Source organism: Desmodus rotundus, chromosome 12, assembly GCF_022682495.2.
Source record: "Desmodus rotundus isolate HL8 chromosome 12, HLdesRot8A.1, whole genome shotgun sequence".
NCBI lineage: Eukaryota > Metazoa > Chordata > Mammalia > Chiroptera > Phyllostomidae > Desmodus > Desmodus rotundus.
In genome coordinates this window covers 61,492,486-61,503,493 of record NC_071398.1, presented here as the reverse complement: position 1 = coordinate 61,503,493, position 11,008 = coordinate 61,492,486, and the positions used below count along the sequence as shown (strand labels likewise).

The 11,008-nt window shown below is 49.7% G+C and overlaps 1 protein-coding gene and 1 long non-coding RNA gene across 6 annotated transcripts; one reads left to right on the top strand and one right to left on the bottom strand.

Moving 5' to 3' along the window:
* Positions 1-173: 173 nt before the first annotated feature.
* Positions 174-10,700, bottom strand: LOC112313974 (olfactory receptor 11A1). Of its 5 annotated transcripts, none has more exons than XR_008425864.1 (4): positions 10,455-10,700; positions 9,662-9,900; positions 3,954-6,394; positions 174-3,486 (listed from the first exon to the last, which is right to left on the bottom strand). XR_008425864.1 is itself a non-coding variant. In XM_071219830.1 (4 exons), the coding sequence occupies exon 4, from the start codon at positions 6,040-6,042 to the stop codon at positions 5,275-5,277; it is 768 nt and encodes a 255-aa protein (XP_071075931.1). In that variant the 5' UTR covers positions 6,043-6,119; positions 6,295-6,394; positions 9,662-9,900; positions 10,455-10,700; the 3' UTR covers positions 174-5,274. The 5 variants fall into 5 exon arrangements, 4 of the variants coding, with proteins under 4 accessions (XP_071075931.1, XP_045059876.2, XP_024426351.2 ...); XM_071219830.1 differs by having other exon boundaries at positions 174-6,119; positions 6,295-6,394; XM_045203941.2 differs by having other exon boundaries at positions 174-6,394.
* Positions 4,455-7,255, top strand: LOC128779794 (uncharacterized). Its single transcript, XR_008425865.1, has 3 exons — positions 4,455-4,578; positions 4,687-4,792; positions 7,064-7,255. It is a non-coding gene; the product is annotated as an uncharacterized lncRNA (long non-coding RNA).
* Positions 10,701-11,008: the final 308 nt, after the last annotated feature.

Here is an 11,008-nt window from a genome sequence, read left to right as displayed (position 1 = left end):
GAGCTCCACACGGGCACCTGAAGCCCAGTGTCCAGCTCAGCTCAGCAAACTCAGCCTCCTCCCACTGGAGCCCGCTTCCCCTGCCCCTCCCCCATCACCCCCAAAGGGAAAGCCCTAATTCACCTCCTAGGTGCCCAAGTCAGAAACCAGGCGCTCACTGAGGCTGCTCTCTCTCTCTCACCACCACATATTATTCTTTAAAACTGGTTAAGGAAGACGATTTAGGTGATACAGGCAAAGCTTATCCAGCCCTTCATGAAGTAAACAGTCCCCATGTAGAGGCTGCCACGTGGGGCCTCTGTCAGAAGGGTGCTAATCTCACTCGTGAGGGCTCCGCCCTCATGACCCACTTATCTCCCCAAGACCAGCACATTGGGGATTAAGTGTCAGTGTGTGAATTTGGGGGACACACACATGGTCTATGGCACAAACCCATAAAAAAAGCTGAATTATAGAATCTTTGAGCTGGGAGTACGATGTGCTGGAAATAACAGCAGGTGGGCAGCCAGCAGGCATCCACAGAGATACTCCAAGGAAGTCGTGACCTGTCTTTGTGTCTTGGTCTTTTCATCTGTGCTCTGGGGACAATTTCTACTTCATAGCAAAACGAGGACCAAATGAGCAGCTGTGAAAAGCTTTCTAAGGCTTAAAGTATGATATGAGTTTTGGTTATTATCCTCAGTGTACTCCCCAGAAAGCACTCAGCTAATTTTCCAGATTTTTCAGATTTGGAGTCTGAGACCTCAAGCCATTAAGAGACTTGCTTCAGGCCTGCCAGCTAGACAGGACACAACCCTTGGCTCACTCAGCAGTCAGGGAAATGGTCAGATGCCGGAGGATGCACGCAGAGCAGTCCTTTTGTGCTGAAGTCTCTGGATTTCTGCATGAAAAGTGACGCTTACTAAGGTCTCATTCTCATTGAGCTCAGGTGCGTGTGGATCCGTGAGAAACCACGAGGGTTGTACGACACTGTCGCCCAGACTAGATGGGCTTTCTCATTCATCCTCCTGTGTGAGCTCAGAAAGGGTAGGGTGACTGGTCTCTCTGCTCACACGGCTGCTCTCTGTGATGACAGAAGTGGCTGTGATCTCCTCTCCTCCGCCCCACCATGCGGCCTTGACTGTGCATCTCTATCCTCTCCTGCCCACCAGCAAAAGACTGCACGGCCCTGAGCCAGAATCAGGAACTCGTGGGTCCTTGTGCAGCCTTCCCCTTGCTTCTCCCCAGAAGGGATCTGACCATGTCTGGATGACAAGGGGCTCCTTTCCTTGGCCGCCCCTTTCTGAGCCTCAAAGAACAAATATGTCACAGGTGGCCATGCTAACTGGGGGTATCCAGGGCCCGACAAGGACAAGATCCTTCTTAAGCCCAGGGAAGCCACTGGCCAGTGTGGCTTTGAGACTCAGCTTGTAGAAGAGAAGTTAGTCACAGACATTCGGAGGCTTGCAAAATGCAGTGCAGGTAAGTGTGGCATCCAAGGTCACCTACAGAAGCTGGTCTACTAGAAGATGCAGCCTTCTCCAAATATTCCCTCCTTTTTTCTCCTCTTAGGGCACATCAACTGTCCTTGACTTTATAGGGCATAAATTTATCCAAATGTGACCTCTGTGTTTTTGTATATCTTTCCAGTAAGGAAAATAAGGGAGGCTATAATGAAAGGTCTACTTAAAATAAATGTATGTATATTTGGGCCTCCATAGCAGCAAAAGTCTTTATTCAAATAAAGTTTTAAATAGGACAGCAATAAATACGATAGGTGAAAGCAGAACTGGTGGGGCTCCGAGGCTGCTCCCCTCTTCCCCTCTTTGGTAGCTTCTCAGGCTCCTCTGCCCAACTCTAAGAATAGAAAATCACTGGTCCCGGCGGCCAGAGCCCTGGGTTCTTTGTCACTGTGGGGGTTTATTTCCAGGTGTGGGACCAGGGCCGTGGCTTCTCCAGTCCTGCACCTCACTCACTTGGAAAGAGACTCCTCAGGCTTTGTGTGTTATTTTCATGTCTCAGTGGAAGTAAGAAGGCAGTTCTGCACCCAACATCTCCGCTTCCGTCTGGGAGGTGGGAGTGGAGGCTTCCTGCCGAGGAACGGTGGGGAAGTGTTTCTCCAGTGGCGGTGCTGCCCACCGACATCCTGAGGCTGTGACCCCCATTTGGAGTCAGTGAGCTTGTAGGTGGTACAGTGTGGCCCTCGGGGCTGGCAGGGGGTGTCGGCAGCTCTGGCACAGGGCATGGTACATACACCACATTCCCTCCTGGCCCAGTGTAACAAAACTGCGGTCCTACGGGTAACCCTGGCATATAGAGGGGAGCTCCTTAGGTGTCCCTGGGCAAAGAGAAAAGCCACTGAGTGGGTAGGTGGTGTGGCACAGGGGGGAAAGGCCTGGACTCAGAAACAGAAGTGCTGGATTCTAGTCTTTGTTTTATAATTAACTCGGGAAAGTCCGCTTAATACCCCACAGGATCACTTCCCTATCTATGAAAGAAGAGAGACTAGCTAATTCATACATTCTCTCTGGGCCTTAAAAAACTCTGAATATTTATTACTTTATGGTTTAAAAAATGAACTCTGACTTCATGGGCCAGGCTGTGCCGTTCTTGTTCTCACTTTAGGGCAGCAAGACCAGCAGGTGGGCCTTCCCTCCTCCACAGATGAGAACGGTGAAGCTCAGCGAGCTACGGTAACTTGGTAACTCATCCAAAGCACACTGCTGGAAGGCGACCACGCCTGCATTTTAAATGTGCCCGTGGCACAGGAGCCTGCTGTCCTATCCTGCCACCCGACCTCCCCCAGGCCCATTCGGACAGGAGCCCTTGCCGCAGAGGAGGCCTGGGTGGGTAAGTGAGAGCTTTTACCTTCTCCGGGGTCCCCTAAGATGACCTCCCCATATTTTCCTAGTTTACAAGAGGAGCAAGAACAGGGCAATTGTTTCTTCCTAAGGCAAAGCCTGAGAATGTTGGCAGACTCCCGCCTGAGGTTTTGAGTAACCCCCATGAGTGGCGAGCATAATCTCTTTGATTACCTCAAAAAAGAGAAGAAAGCCCCAACAGAAACGTTTAGGCAAGAGACACTCCTGTCCTCCGTCCTGGGGGAGCGTGGTCTGTAGGAGCCAGATGAGGAGGCAGGCCGAGTCCGCTTGTGGTGCTGACCTCAGCTTCTCTTGGCTGAAGTCAACTCAGCTCTTCTGAGCTTCCAGAGAGCAAGCACACGCCCACCACGCCCTCAGTGCTAACTAAGGAGAGCACGTGCCAGCAGGGTGGGGAGCAAGTCCCAGCAAGATCCTGGCAGAGAGCCTGGCAGAGGTGCTGGCACTCCATAAAAGTGAAGCCCCAGCTGACCCCATCGCAGCTGGGAGACACAGCAGTGCAGACACTGTATGGGCCTCGCCCCGTTTCCCCAGATCTTCCTTTCCCGCCTCCAAGTCCCAGAGTGCAAAGGATTAGAAAATGCCAAATCGGCCCTGGCTGGTGTGGCTCAGTGGATTGAGCGCCAACCTGCAAACCAAGAGGTCGCTGGTCATTTTCCCAGTCAGGACACAGGCCTGGGTTTTGGGCCAGGTCCCCAGTTGGTGGTGCACAAGAGGCAACCACACATTGATGTTTCTCTCCCTCTCTTTCTCCCTCCCATCTCCTCCAAAACAAACAAACAAACAAACAAATAAAGTATTTAAAAAAAAGAAAATGCAAAATCTATTCCTGAGAAAGGAACTGAAGCTCTATGTTCTCAAGGTATAATTAACATCTTATTATTACTATTATTCTGTTTAAGTCAGTTTATTTTTTTTTAGAGTACTTCTAGGTTCTCAGCAAAATGGAGTGGAAAGTACAGAGATTTTCCATGTGCCCTCTGCCCCCACACTTGCATAGCCTCCCCCGCTCTTGACATCCTGCACCAGAGCGGCAGGCTGGTTACAGCCAATGAAGTCACACCGGCTCATCATCATGCGAAGTCCAGAGCTTACCTTAGGCTTCGCTCCTGAGGTTGTGCAGTCCAAGGGTTTTGACAAATGTGTGATGACGTGTATCCACCATTACAGCATCGTACACGGTAGTTCCACTGCCCTAAGAGTCCTCTGTGCTCTGCCCATTTATCCCCCCCGGGGCCCTAACCTCTGGCACCCGCCGACCTTTTCACCATCTTCACAGTTTTGCCTTTTCCAGAATGTCACATAGCTGGAACCGTGGAGTATGTAGCCCTTGCAGGTTGGCTTCTTTCACTCAGTAAAATGCATTTAAACTTCCTCTTTATCTTTTCATGGCTTAATAGCTCATTTCTTTTCAGTGCTGAATAATATTTCTTTGGATAGACCAGTTTATTTTCCCATTCCTTTACTGGAAGGTCATTATGCATAAAGCTGTTATAAGCAATTTTTGCATAGACATATGCATATGTTTTTAGCTCGTTTGGATAAATACCAAGGGGTGTAGCTGCTGAGTCATACAGTCACAGTATGTTTAGCTTTGTAAGAAACGTGCAAACTGTCTTCCAAAGTGGCTGCATCAGTTCTCATTCCCACCAGCAGTGATGAGAGTTCCTGTCCCTCCACATATTTGCTGTTGTCGCTGTTCTGGATTTTGGTCATTCTCGTAAGTGTGTAGTGGTCTTCTTCTTATTTTAAATTTTGAATCACAAGTATAATTTGTATGTGTAGTTTTACATTAGTTATTTGAGTTATGTTTGTCTTCCTCCTATAGACCGTGAGTTCAGTGAGAGCAGGCTGCCTCTGCTTTGGCTTATTTTATCACTCAGATGTGGCATGATGCCCTGGACATAGTAGACCTCCGGTGACTATTGGAATGAGTGAGTAGCCAGCCTCACCAGCCCTTCTGGGTATGAGCTTTAACGCAAGGGCGCAGGTGTACTGAGTGCGGTGGCGCAGAGCCTGACTGACTTAGACCATTTTGGGGCCCTCGGTTCACCGGAAGCTGTCAGAACTTAACAGTGTCCTCAGCTATGCTCAGGGGCATTTGGTCATCTGGCTTTGGTAGCTCTTGGTTTAGGTAGTTGCCTTTTTAAAAACTCCTCCCCCAAGGATATATTCACTGATTTTAGAAAGAGAGAGAAAGGGAGAGATAGAGAGAAGGAGAGAAAGAATGAAACATCGACGTGAGAGAGAAAAACATTGATCAGTTGCCTCCTACAAACACCCCCATCAGGGACTAAACCCACAACCTAGTTATGTGCTCTGACTGGGTATCAAACCTGCAACCTTTTGGTGTATGGGACAACGCTCCAAACAACTGAGCCACCTGTCCGGGCAAACAGGACTCTTCCCTTTTGCTTTATCTGAGGAAACCTGGCCTCTTCCTTAAGCAGTTCTTCAGGGCTTCGTGAATGTCTCTGTTTCTCAGGCTGTAGATGATGGGATTGAACATGGGCGTCAGAACGGTGTAGAGCAGAGAGGACCCTTTGCGCAAGAGTTGGGATGAATTGGCTGCGGGCACAAGGTATGTGGCGATCAGCGTCCCGTAAAACACCGCGACTGAGGCAAGGTGGGAGGAGCAGGTGGAGAAGGCCTTCTGCCGGCCTGTGCCAGGTGGAATTCTTAGGACAGCAGTAAGAATGCAGGAGTAAGAAGCTGTGATGAGGAGAAATGGGACCAGGGTCACTGCAGAAGAAGTGGCATAAGCAATGGTCTCGGTCAGTGAGGTGTCCGTGCAGGAGAGATGAACAAGAGGAGTAAAGTCACAAAAGAAGTGCTCGATTTCATTGGGTCCACAGAAGGGCAGTCTAGACAGCAGGCCCATAGTGATTGCTGTCAGGAAGAAGCAGCAGAACCAAGAGCTGGCGGCCAGCCGAACGCAGAGGGGGCCTGTCATGAGAACGGGATAGCGGAGAGGCTGACAGATGGCCAGGTAGCGGTCGTAGGACATCACAGCAAGCAAGAGACACTCTGTGGCAGCCAGGGACCCAAAGAAATAGAATTGTGCCAGGCATCCAGCCACAGAGATAGTGTTCCGTTCAGCTATGATAATCAGCAACATCTTGGGGACAATGTTGGTGGTATACCAGATCTCCAGAAAGGACAAGTTCACCAGGAAGAAGTACATGGGGGTGTGGAGGTGGTGGTTGAACAAAACCAGCAGGACAATGAGGATGTTTCCAGAAACGATTAAGATGAAGAAAACTAAAAATGTCATAAAGAGGAAAATATTTAGCTGCCGGATGGAAGAAAACCCTCTGAGCACGAACTCCACCACGGTTTGATTTTCCCAGGGTGGGACCACCATGCCTTGGCTTCCTTCCTGAGGAGCGTAACGCCCAGCAATGAAGCAGGCAAAATGCAGGAAATTCTAGCTTACCCTCCGAGCATGGCCTGACAGTCGACGATATTCATGCCCCACTCAGGTGTTTGGAAGTTCCTTTTATCCAGGTGCCGAAGTGGCATCTTTTTTCCAAGTTCTGAGATGGGAAACAAAAGAATTTGGACTAAGAACTTGTGACCACTTCAACTTCCTCGCCTTCTTCTCCCACCAGTTTTTGTCTTCACCAGGAACAATGGCAGCTGGGAATGGAAGAAACAGGAAGAGGAATACGAAGAGGAGAAAGGAGGGAGAAAAAAGGAAGAAGAAACACCAGCTCTATTTCTTCCCGAATGTACTATGGTAGCCCGGGAGTTATGGAAGAAGAGGAAGAAAATCTAGAAGGAAGGTGGGCCCAGTCCAGAGGGTTTGTGAACTCTTAGGAGGACCCCACACACACACACACTTCAGGCACTGTTTGCATTTAGGGAAATGGTCCCTGTCTATTTATTATGTATTCCTCTCGTTCAGCTTCTTAGTGACTTGAGAGGTACGTTTATTACTTCTGTTTTGGTTTCCACGATCTCAGCAAGAGAAAATCGTTCGAGAATGAGATTTAAGATTCTCCGACTCTTTGGTGGTGGCCCAAGCTGGTGTCACCCAAGGGCAGGAGGGCTTTCTCTCACAATTTTAAATAGGTAAAATCAGGCCATTTAAAAAGATTTTATCTAGAACGCAAGTAAATGGGAAAAGAAGATTCAGAACCTCGTGGCCTAAGGCCTTGCGTACAAGTGACCAATTAAGTATATGTGCCTCCGGTTCTTTTCAGAGAGATAAGGAAGGCCAAGTCTCCTCTTCAGCTCCGTCTTGGTTCAAGCCTTTTATACCTGCACTGAGATCAGGGCAGATGGAGAAACTGCCCCCTAAAACACTGCTCTTCAGTCAGAGGCTGAAACCACCGCTGTTCCGACCCGCTTTGTACTGGATCTGCTCCTCCTCATCTACGGAGGGACCGGCCGGCTGCAGGTAAGTGGGTGGGGATGGGACAACCCACATGCAGGCACCGTGGGGTGTGATGGTGAGGCAGTTAGCAGCAGCAGCCAATAACCCCCACAAAGCCGGGGGCTCTGCTTCATGAGTCAGACTCTGAACAAGATGTTAAACTTCTCTGAGACAGAGTTTCTTGTCTTGGGATGCAGGGGGGTGAAGAACTTCACATGTGCCCGGCGTGTGCAACAAGCCCACAGACACAAAACTGGAAAATCACCGCTATTCCGGCTGCCGATATCCCTTAAGTTTGCCGAGGGTTGGTCGCCCTTACTTTGAAGGGGGTACTGGCAACAAATCCCGGTTTCTTTGCCTCATCCTGCAGTTTGTGCATGTGATTGTGTGAGTAATTCAGCTCTTCCTGCTTCCTCCCTTCATACTAACAGCCTTTGGCAATACATGGATCCCCTTTAAAAATTGACCCAGTGACCTGGGTACTATTCTGGGGAGCCCTGTTTCACCTTTCCAAGTGGCTCACAGAACTAGCCTGGAATCTGCACTGACCGGGTGCCCTGAGGATACCCAGACCCCGAGCTCGCTGAGTGGGGAAGGCACAGAGGGAAGCCTCTTCATCCCCCGCAGAGCACAGCTGAGGATCTGAGCTCTCAGCGAGAGGGCTTCGGTTCCCACTCCTGGCTGCTTCTGCTTCTTTGCTGCTGCTGGGGAAGCGGCGGAGGGGAGGACTCCCCCCGGCCCTTCGGCCCTTCGTGAGTTCTTACGGCGGGCCCAGTCATAAAACTGGCACAAGACCAGGTCGACTACCAGGGGGAAAAGCAATGCAGTACGTGTGCACGGGAGATCAGCAATGGTGTGCTCTTCCAAAGTGATGAAGCAGCCAGCTTTTCCTTTTTTTAGACAAAGAAACAAGAAATGTGTGAAGAAATCCCAGGACAAAGACCCTTAGGTCCGGGTGCCCATACTGGGAATCTCCACAAAGCGGGCTTGTGCAGTGACTTAGTAAAGGAGTAACAGGGTTTGTGTCTGCGAGCTTTTAGGCTCTGGGTTGCTTTTTAAATTTTTTTTATTGTTATTCTATTACAGTTGTCCCAATTTCTCCCCCTTTGCCCTTTTCCGCCCAGCCCACCGCCCCCACCCCTGCTCCCACAGTCAGTCCCCACACCGTTGTCCATGTCCAGGGCTCATTCACACATGTCCTTCGACTAGTCCCTTCCCCTTCTTCCATCGTTATCCCCCTTCCCCGCCCTTCTGGTCTCTGTCAGTCTGTTCCATGTTTCCGTTAGGTTCGGGGTTCCCTAACTCTAGCCATAGGGGTCTCTCTTAGCTCCCCCCTCCCGCAGGGAGAGAGCACCTGTCACAGGGAGATCGATTTCCTGGAGAACATTGATGGAGGGTCAGTGTGCCTTTCTTGTGCCGGTTGTCTATCAAGTAATTTTAATTCAAAACAATCACTATGTTGTTGTGAGATATTTGGGGGCTGCCTGCCCTGCACCCCAACACCGCTCATGATGATGTTACTTGATCCCAGGCACTATTCTAACTGCTGAAAAGGTATGACTCACTTAAGCATCACCACAGTGTTAGGTCCTTACTTTCTGGTTGGAGTCGCAGAGAGGCTCATTCACTTACCTGTGCTCATCAGCTGGAAAACGGCAGAGGCGAGATTCAGGCTCACCCTGGAACCGTGGCTCCCAACCACTAATACTGCTGCCCTGCCCGGGGTACCTCAGCTGGTTTGCGCTATCTCATGGTGGCGGGAAGAGGGCAGGAAGGTCCCCCAGGGCAGCCTCTTGTCCAGGTTTTAAATTCCGGGAAAGGGAGGCCTGCTTCCCTGGTCGATGAGAGAGCCACCCCGAAAGACTCCCCACCCCTGACAGCCTTCTCTACCCTCCTACAGACTGGCTTTCCTGCTGCTACTTCTGTGTCCTTTCTTCAGCATCTTAAAAAAAACCCCAACAAACCCAGGTTAGCCTATTACCTTAAAGAAACTGAAGAATCCTTTTTGAGAGCATGCACGGGGAGCTGCCACTTTGGTCCAGCTGGCCCTCGCATTTCTACCAAGCGCTGTGCAGAAACGCAGGACAGACGGACAGTGGAAAGCAGGTGAAAGGCAGGTGGGAATGGACCAAACAGGCGGAGATACCTGCCTGGGAGCACAGCCTGGATTCAAACCCCTGCTCACCCACAAAGACGTGGGAGCAAAGGCATTCATTTCACCACCTGAAGGGAAGCGCTGCCCTGCGGCCTCCAGGTCGGTATGAGAGAGTCTTTCCCTGGCAGCAGGGAGGCTGAGAACCCTCCCCTGCCGGCCCTGGCACGCAGCCACCACCCTTCCTCTGCCTCCTCAGCTGAAGGGAGGAATTGCCCAAAAAAAAAAAAAAAAAACAGTAAGGAAAAAGCTAGAGGTGCGTGCATTTCTCACCTGCTTTTATGTTAACGTTGCTCATCTAGGCTGCAGGAATCTGGAGCCATAAGCCCAAACCAGGCACATGTCTGCCATTCACAGGGATGTGGGCTAAGGGCTCAGTAGATGGTAGAGCTCTTTCCTCCCCTCTTCATCCCTTTTCTCTTCCGCTCCCGCCTTTTCTCCCAGTTACAGGTAGACAGGCTCTTAGGAAGGTATCTGCCCCCTTCACTGCACATGTCCAGCAGGAATAGCTTCTAAATACAATTAAAGGAAACGGAAGCACTGGATTGGATCATTTTTAACATCCTTTTTAGACTTGATTTTTTTGTTTTCTAATTGGGAAACATTCCATTTCCCCAGGACACAAATGTGGAGCAAGGACACAGGAAAGCGAAGAGGTTTATCACAAAGCAAAGTGAAAACACAAATACTCAGTGAATAAACACAGGTTGTGTTGCTTGCACTAACAACAACAACAACAACAACAATAAAAAAGCAAGGAAGGACATACAGAGACTTAGGTGCTATCTGAATGGGTCCATTCTCTTGGCTGAATTAAATACCCGGTGAATGAGCCAATCAATGCAGCCAACATTCAGCTTATGGGTAAGAGCTGTTGACTCTCGCCAGCTGCTGGTCAAGTCAGGTGAACAGTTGACCAACACAGTAGACACATCTCAATAGTTAGGCTTCGTTGTAAAACAAATAGTTGATTGCATGTGCTAGGAAACGGCACCCCTGGCCTCACCTAGCAAGGGATAGACTTAAAGCAGGAAAGGCTGAACACAGCAGAACGGATAAGCTTCACCTGTCAGCACCTCGCAGAGGGTCACACCTCCTTCAGGGAGCCAGGCTGCAGACACAATGGCACGACCATCTCTCCTGGATTCAGAGGACTGGGCTAGACCCTGCAATCCTGCTTTTATCCACAAATACACCGCCCTGCGGACTCAACCCAAACTAAGTTAAGGCCATTTGAACCCATGAACCTAGGAGGACGGTTATGTTTTGGTTCCAATGTTCAGCCTCCTTCCTCTTTGTCAACTTGTGCCCCTCTGTGGCCAAAGCCATAGCCTCCCCTGACACTAAGACTTCGGGGCATTTCCCAAATGGCTCTGGTGGCGAATTGCTGTTTATCTTGCAAATTATATGAAACCAAGTTACCTCCACTTTAGAGGAAACCTCTTTTTCCTCCTTGCTGTGTGCTAAGCTTTGCTTTAGTTGTGACTCTGTGTTTATATGACCTTTGGAAAGAACTTTAATTTAGTGATTGAAAATGCATGATTATGTTATGTTCTACGGTGGATTGAATAATATTTTGAAGGAAGTATTCGATTTGTTCCTATCCACAGGAAGTGAAAT